The 9,209-nt window shown below is 32.2% G+C and overlaps 1 protein-coding gene across 1 annotated transcript in view; it reads right to left on the bottom strand.

Moving 5' to 3' along the window:
* Nucleotides 1–471: 471 nt before the first annotated feature.
* Nucleotides 472–9,209, bottom strand: part of LOC127729519 (structural maintenance of chromosomes protein 1A-like) — a 39,363-nt gene continuing 30,625 nt past the window's right edge. Inside the window, exons 23-27 of the mRNA XM_052237357.1 lie at nucleotides 9,008–9,176; nucleotides 8,255–8,433; nucleotides 7,804–7,873; nucleotides 4,726–4,836; nucleotides 472–1,036 (exon numbers count right to left, since the gene is read on the bottom strand). Coding sequence (XP_052093317.1) covers nucleotides 935–1,036; nucleotides 4,726–4,836; nucleotides 7,804–7,873; nucleotides 8,255–8,433; nucleotides 9,008–9,176 — 631 coding nt within the window. The 3' untranslated portion in view covers nucleotides 472–934. The remainder of the gene's footprint in view (nucleotides 1,037–4,725; nucleotides 4,837–7,803; nucleotides 7,874–8,254; nucleotides 8,434–9,007; nucleotides 9,177–9,209) is intronic.

Here is a 9,209-nt window from a genome sequence, read left to right as displayed (position 1 = left end):
TTTGAATCCTAATAAGGAAAAATTAATCCACACCTCTGGATATATATTTGTTTTCCCATGAAACTTGGTTCTTTAAGCTTTCATCAATTTTTTTGATAGAAAGTAGGGTTTGGCTAAAAAATTCATACCGAACACCACTGACTTATCAGACTTAATAGTTTCCTTTAAACAGACTTGAACACAAACTTTTAAAACATTTTAACTATGAAAAAGTTTCAACGTCAATGAACCATGAAGAGGGGATAGGGCCATATAATCTCCATGGAATGAGACATGTAAATGCTAATACAACTGCATAAAAAATATCATTGACTTACCATTATTGGATATACCGTTGAAAGTAAAATGTGATAAAAAATGGATTCACTTAGAAATAAACATAATTTCAAAATAATAAAGTGTTCACCTCATTTATAAAGGTAAAGACAATGAAGAGTCTTCTACTTTATAACAAAATAATGGCACAAAACAACAGCTTTAAATTGTTTTTTTTTTTTTTAATCGACAAGAATGTAGTAACAACAAAAACTAATGAATGTGATTCTTGATTCAGTCATGTTGACCTTCATATGAAATCATAATCTACACTATGAACACTTACAATGATTACATATATCTATGGACTATTTACAAAGTTGTGATCATTATGGTGTTGGCATACATTATTAACGATGAATATTGCAGTAGTTTTATGGAATTATCAATTTTAGCCTTCGCATTTAAAATTAACCCTTAGAAATTTACAGAGAAATTCATTTACAAGGTTAAAAGAAAACAGGTATGCTTTACAATAAAACGAAAATATATATTTCCAACTTAAATTACAAATATACAGCTTTAATAAAACCAATACTTGCTTTCTTCATTTTTTTTTAAAGAATAAAATTCAATACATGTTCTTTGAACTTTATAATCAAGTGCGGTTAATGTGATTTCACCGTTGTGGTTTATTAGGACTGTCTGTATCATTTTCTTGTTTCTCTGGGTAAGTGGTCAGATCTAATGTTAACACATTACTCACAATACAATCTCCTGGCTGAAAACAAAAATTATAATAATTAATAATTTTCTGCAAGCTGCCAGACTTAATATCTAAGACAAAACAAAAAGTGTAACAATATCTGAATACATGTTCTTGGCATTCTTTAGTTCTTAAAATATATTATTGTACACGCTATTGTACATACTATTCTTTTTTCTTATTTTTTTCTTTCGCAAAATAATCTTCAATATAACTTTCAGCAGTTTATCATAGTGACTCTTAGGACTATGTTTTTTATAAATCTTTTTGGTAATGGTTTTGAAACATTTCTGTTAATGTTGGCATTAGAACTTCAATTTGAACAATATAAACAGTTTTTTCAATAAGAACACCTGAAACATTGTATAAAATTTTGTCTTCTGTCAAAATATATTGCTCTTTTAATTATTCCTTTTATAAGGAAATGACCACAGCAATAAAAAATAAAATGCTTCGCTGGGCGCAGCTTGATACGACCGCAGAGGTCGAACCCTGAACAGTTGGGGCAAGTATGGACACAACATTCAAGCTTGATACAGCTCTGAATTTGGATTGTTATTAAATATTTGACACAGCATAGGTTTCTGACACAGAAAGAATGTGGTCTAAGAACTTCAATTTTTTTAATTTACCTATTATGGTCCAATGTCCAAAATCAAAATACATGGTTAGATTCAGCATATCAAAGAACCCCATATATTCAATTTTTGTTGAAATCAAACAAAGTTTAATTTTGGACCCCAACTTGGACAAACTTGAAAACTGGTCCCATAATCAAAAATCTAAACACATGTTTAGATTCAGCATATCAAAGTACCCGAAGAATTCAATTTTTGTTAAAATCAAACAAAGTTTAATTTTGGACCCTTTGGACCTTAATGTAGACAAATTTAAAAAACGGGACCCAAAATTAAAAATCTAAAAACACGGTTAGATTTGGCATATCAAAGAACCCTAATAATTCAATTTTTGATGAAATCAAACAAAGTTTAATTTTGGACCCTTTTGACCTCAATATGAACCAATTTGATAGCGGGCCCACAAATAAAAAATCTAAATACATGGTAAGATTCAGCATATCAAAGAACCCCATATATTCAATTTTTGTTGAAATCAAACAAAGTTTAATTTTGGACCCCAATTTGGACCAACTTGAAAACTGGGCCAAAAATCTAAAATCTAAATACATGTTTAGATTCAGCATATCAAAGAACCCCATATATTCAATTTTTGTTGAAATCAAACAAAGTTTAATTTTGGACCCCAACTTGGACCAACTTGAAAACTGGTCCCATAATCAAAAATCTAAACACATGTTTAGATTCAGCATATCAAAGAACCCCAAAAATTCAATTTTTGTTAAAATCAAACTAAGTTTAATTTTGGACCCTTTGGACCTTAATGTAGACCAATTTAAAAAACAGGACCCAAAATTAAAAGTCTAAATACACGGTTAGATTTGGCATATCAAAGAACCCCAATAATTCAATTTTTGATGAAATCAAACAAAGTTTAATTGTGGACCCTTTTGACCTCAATATGAACCAATTTGATAGCGGGCCCACAAATAAAAAATCTAAATACATGGTAAGATTCAGCATATCAAAGAACCCCATATATTCATTTTTTGTTGAAATCAAACAAAGTTTAATTTTGGACCCCAATTTGGACCAACTTGAAAACTGGGCCAAAAATCTAAAAAATCTAAATACATGTTTAGATTCAGCATATCAAAGAACCCCATATATTCAATTTTTGTTGAAATCAAACAAAGTTTAATTTTGGACCCCAACTTGGACCAACTTGAAAACTGGGCCCATAATCAAAAATCTAAACACATGTTTAGATTCAGCATATCAAAGAACCCTTAGAATTCAATTTTTGTTAAAATCAAACTAAGTTTAATTTTGGACCCTTTGGACCTTAATGTAGACCAATTTAAAAAATGGGACCCAAAATTAAAAATCTAAATACACGGTTAGATTCGGCATATCAAAGAACCCCAATAATTCAATTTTTGATGAAATCAAACAAAGTTAAATTTTGGACCCTTTGGACCTCAATGTGGACCAATTTAAAAACGGGGCCCAAAATCCAAAAACTTAATACACGGTTAGATTCAGCATATTAAAGAACCCCAAGAATTCAAGAATAAAACCCCATTGAAATTGATCAAGAAATAAGCAATTTATACAAAGTATCTTCTTTTGCACAATACTGTGCAATTGAATATTTCTTGCTATTGCGCAATACTGTACAATTGACAATTTCTTGCTATTGCGCAATATTGTGCTATTGGATATTTCTTGCTATTGCGCAATACTGTTAAATTGAAGATTTCTTGCTATTGCGCAATACTGTGCAATTGAAGATTTCTTGCTATTGTGCAATACTGTGCAATTGAAAATTTCTTGCTATTGCACAATACTTATTATATAATAATTTACACATCCTGTTTGGTGTGTATCTCCTACCATATCATTATTATTTGCTTTTAAATATAAATCAGAAATAACCAACTTAAAATGGAAAATTTTAAAAGAAAAAAAAAAGGAATAAAAAGAAAAAAAAAAAAAAAAAAAATCCCCCCCACCAATTTTTTGAACCCCCTTATGATTCATCACCCCCAAACTCAATCCCAGCCTTCCCTTTGTGGTATGGTACCTTGCAGTACAATTTCAGAGAGATCCATACACTTGAACACAAGTTATTGTCTGGAAACTAGAAAAATGCTTATTTTTGGCCCCTTTTTGGCCCCCAATTCCTAAACGTTTCGGGCAATTACCCCCAAACTCAATTCCAGCTTTCCCTTTGTGATATGGAACCTTGTAGTACAATTTCAGAAATATCCAAACACTTACACACAAGTTATTGTCATGAAACTAGAACAATGCTTGTTTTTTGCCCCTTTTTTGGCCCCTAATTCCTAAAATTTTGAGGCAATTACCCCCAAAATCAATTACAGCCTTCCCTTTGTGATATGGAACCTTGTGGTACAATGTCAGAGAGATCCATACACTTACACACAAGTAATTGTCTGAAAATTACAAAAATGCTTATTTTTGGCCCCTTTTGGGCCCCTAATTCCTTAACTGTTGGTACCATGACCCCCAAAATCAATCCCAACCTTCCTTTCGTGGTATTGAACCTTATGGTGAAATTTCATGGAGATCCATTCACTTAAACTAAAGTTAGAGTGCGAAAACCAATGTGTCTTTGGACGACGACGCCAACGTCATACCAATATACGACCAAAAAATTTTTAATTTATGCGGTCGTATAAAAACAAAAAAACTCAAAAAACCAAATAACTAAAAAAATTTGTCAGCGGTATAAAAATAAATATTTTCTGGTCTATTAATCATTTCAACAGAAATTTTTTTTCTATTCTATTCCCCCCTTCTTAAACTATCCTTATATACTCAATATCATGTTAACCCTGAGAAACCACCTACTATGTAAACTGATTTCCTGCCTATTCCACACAAAAGTACCCTTATGTATATAAATCAAATATCTAAGCATTCTGAATACATGTTCCTGAACCTTTGCAATAATTACTACTTAAACCTACTTGATCATTTCAATAATTGATATTGTCAAAATGTATGCATGTATCACAGAACAAACATGATTTATAGATAAGAACAAGTGCCTATGCTTCTGACATCTTTTTTAACCATACTGTAAAATGAATGGTTTACCTCAGGATAAATTCCTATAAGTGAATCTGCTCTGTTAAAGAATTCTTCCTTCAGAGAAATGACTATACACTGGAAGGAAGCCCTTGATTGTTCTGTGATGTAAGCTGCTACCTGATCAAAGAAAAACAATATCATATAATCATAAAGAATACAAACTTGAAATTGGTTATATGATTTGAATTTATATTCAATTGAAGATTTCTTGCTGTTGTGCAATACACTGTGCTGTTGCGCAATACTTAGTAAATCTGTTTTCAGACTATAAACAAAGAATTAGCAAAATAAATTGTGACCCTGAATTTTTTCTTTTGGAAGTTGATAATTTCTTAAATCTTGAGGAAAATAAAATGCTCCGCTGGGCGCAGCTTGATACGACCGCAGAGGTCGAACCCTGAACTGTTGGGGCAAGTATGGACTCAACATTCAAGCTTGAGACAGCACTGAATTTGGATTGTGATTAAATATTTGACACAGCATAGGTTTCTGACACAGAATGAATGTGGTCTAAGAACTTAAAATTTTTTTAATTTACCTATTCAAACCATATCATTATTAATTGCTTTTATATATAAATCAGAAATAACCAATTTAAAATGGAAAATTTTAAAGAAAAAAAAGGAAAAAAAAAATCCCCACTCAAATTTTTAGAACCCCCTTATGATTCATCACCCCCAAACTCAATCCCAGCCTTCCCTTTGTGTTACAATGTATGGTGCCTTGCAGTACAATTTCAGAGAGATCCATACACTTGAACACAAGTTATTGTCTGGAAACTAGAAAAATGCTTGTTTTTTTGCCCCTTTTTGGCCCCAAATTCCTAAACATTAAGGGCAATTACCCCCAAACTCAAACCCAGCTTTCCCTTTGTGATATGGAACCTTGTTGTACAATTTCATAAAGATCCATACACTTGAACACAAGTTATTGCCTGGAAACTAGAAAAATACTTATTTTTGGCCCCCTTTTGGTCCCTTATTCCCAAACATTTTGGGCATTTATCCCCAAACTCAATTCCAGCTTTCCCTTTGTGATATGGAACCTTGTAGTACAATTTCAGAAAGATCCATACACTAACACACAAGTTATTGTCCTGAAACTAGAAAAATGCTTGTTTTTTTGCCCCTTTTTGGCCCCAAATTCCTAAACATTTAGGGCAATTACCCCCAAACTCAAACCCAGCTTTCCCTTTGTGATATGGAACCTTGTTGTACAATTTCATAAAGATCCATACACTTACACACAAGTTATTGTCCTGAAACTAGAAAAATGCTTGTTTTTTTGCCCCTTTTTGGCCCCTTATTCCTAAAATCTTGAGGCAATTACCCCATAAATCAATCCCAGCATTCCCTTTGTGGTATTGTAGCTTGCAGTTAAATTTCAGAGAGATCAATACACTTGAACACAAGTTATTGTCTGGAAACTAGAAAAATGCTTGTTTTTTTGCCCCTTTTTGGCCCCAAATTCCTAAACATTTAGGGCAATTACCCCCAAACTCAAACCCAGCTTTCCATTTGTGATATGGAACCTTGTTGTACAATTTCATAAAGATCCATACACTTACACACAAGTTATTGTCATGAAACTAGAAAAATGCTTGTTTTTTTGCCCCTTTTTGGCCCCTAATTCCTAAAATCTTGAGGCAATTACCCCATAAATCAATCCCAGCATTCCCTTTGTGGTATGGTACCTTGCAGTTAAATTTCAGAGAGATCCATACACTTGAACACAAGTTATTGCCTGGAAACTAGAAAAATGCTTATTTTTGGCCCCCTTTTGGCCCCTTATTCCTAAATATTTTGGGCAATTACCCCCCAACTCAATTCCAGCTTTCCCTTTGTGATATGGAACCTTGTAGTACAATTCCAGAAAGATCCATACACTAACACACAAGTTATTGTCCTGAAACTAGAAAAATGCTTGTTTTTTGTCCCTTTTTGGCCCCTAATTCCTAAAATTTTGAGGCAATTACCCCCAAAATCAATCCCAGCCTTTCCTTTAGTGGTATGGTACCTTGCAGTACAATTTCAGAGAGATCCATACACTTGAACACGTTATTGTCTGGAAACTAGAAAAATGCTTATTTTTGGCCCCCTTTTGGCCCCTTATTCCTAAACGTTTTGGGAAATTACCCCCAAACTCAATTCCAGCTTTCCCTTTGTGATATGGAACCTTGTAGTACAATTTCAGAAAGATCCATACACTTACACACAAGTCATTGTCATGAAACTAGAAAAATGCTTGTTTTTTGTCCCTTTTTTGGCCCCTAATTCCTAAAATTTTGAGGCAATTACCCCCAAAATCAATGCCAACCTTCCTTTTGTGGTATTGAACCTTGTGGTAAAATTTCATAGAGATCCATTCACTTAAACTAAAGTAAGAGTGCGAAAACCAATGTGTCTTCGGACCGTGACGACGACGCCAACGTCATACCAATATACCACCACAAAAATTTTTTTGCGGTCGTATAAAAGATTGACCTCCCCAAAAGAAATATTTGAAGAAATTTTCTTTTTGTAAAATGTACAATTTAAGAGAATCCATACACTTAAACACAAGTTATTGTCTGAAAACTAGAAAAATGCTTGTTTTGACCCCTTTTTTTCCCTGAACGGTTAGGCAATTACCCCCAAAATGAATCCCCAACCTTCTACTTGTGGTATTGAACCTTGTGGTACAATTTCAGAGCAATCAAAATACTTATACACAAGATATTGTCCTGAAACAAGAAAAATGCTTGTTTTTGGCCCCTAATTCCTAAAAGGTTGGGACCATCACCCCAAAAAACAATCCCAACCTTCCTTTTGTTGTATTGACCTTTTGTTTAATTTCATAGAGATCCATACACTTAAACTAAAGTTATTGTCCGGAAACCAAATGTCCGCAAATTTTTTGCGGTCATATAAAAACATTAATCTCTTTTTAATATAATTGTATTTTGGTCTCACATTAACATAACACTAGAAAATCACAATTATTAGGAAAGCATTCATGTAGATAATATATACAATCAATGTATTGGAAATTTTTGTTATAACACACAATCAAAAAATAATTAGCAATAAGATAGTAATAGCTTACTTTGCCAATATTGGTGTTATCTAATGCAGCATCTATCTCATCTAATACGAAGAATGGAGCTGGTTGGAAACTGAAACAGATAGTGATATACAAAATTTACTATTACTGTCATAAACTTGTTTTTATTTAGCAATTATACATTTGCATTAACACCAATAATATTATTGAAGAGGAATTCATTGATTCTTGGTCAGTCATGGACAGATTGAATTTGTTTCTATAGTCTGGTCATTCCAAACATCACATTGAGGAATCTCATATTATTGCTTATATTTATTTTACCATTAATTAATTAAATCAAATTCACTTTAGCTTTTTAAGAATAATACTTGGAAGGATTGGAACTGTGACATTTTCTTTTTGTTGGTCACATACTTTCATAAATAATTAGAAGTTATGCAGATAATATCATGTCTGCATGCTTTATATATTGAAAAATTTAATATTTTACCTATGTATTGAAAATAACAAAGCTAAAGCTGCCACTGTTTTCTCTCCTCCAGATAAATTATCCATAGGTCTAAATCTCTTTCCTGGTGCCACACAATTATAGTTAACTCCATCTAAGTATGGTTCCTCTGGGTTCTCTGGACCTAGGAAAGCCTGAGCTCCCTGGTTTCTTGATAAAGCCTAAAACATAAAAGTTAATAAATTACGATCTGTTTCTTTAGTTTTATATGATTTAATTGATTTACTAAAAAATTACAAATAAATAGTCATCAATTGGAAAACTATTTAAATATATAACAGTAATAAAGAAACAGTGTTTATATTTGAGATCTGAATTTAAATGCAATTCCTAATTTAGGTCAATGCAAAGTAAAATGAACAATTTCTCATGGAAACTGCTATATTCTTCAACTTGTACCCTTACAAAGTAATGATTATTGGTCATTTAGTATTTGAGAGGTAAACATAGATGTTAAATTTGGATGTATATTACTTAGTACTCCAATAGTGCTGCAACTTCCTTGAGGGAAGCATAACATCTTATGGGGAAAAATTTGGACTAATTCAGCATAATTCAAAATGAATTTTAGTTGAAGATATATCATATTTAAACAAATTACAATCAGAAGATATATTACTGGTTTATAAAAAATAAATTTGTACCTAAAGAGTCTTTTGATACTGGGACCTCAATTGTTTTTGTCCATATCAAAAGTCATTGTAATAAGCTATTGTGTATGTTACAGCAACTTACCTTGTAAATTTCATCGATTCTTGTGGCTACATGTTCAAAACATGACATAAATCTGTCATATCTCTCTTTTCTCACTTTCTCAAATGCTTGCTTTGCTTTCTTGGCTCTTTTTCTGGCATTTTCAAATTCATCAGCAGTTTCTTGAAATCTTTCTCTTACCCCATCCAATCTTTAAAGAACAATTATACATGTGAAAAAAAAG

This window comes from Mytilus californianus, unplaced genomic scaffold, assembly GCF_021869535.1.
Source record: "Mytilus californianus isolate M0D057914Y unplaced genomic scaffold, xbMytCali1.0.p SCAF_1, whole genome shotgun sequence".
Taxonomy (NCBI): Eukaryota; Metazoa; Mollusca; class Bivalvia; order Mytilida; family Mytilidae; genus Mytilus; species Mytilus californianus.
Note: the sequence above shows the minus strand (reverse complement) of the source record. Positions and strands in the feature narration are given on the sequence as shown.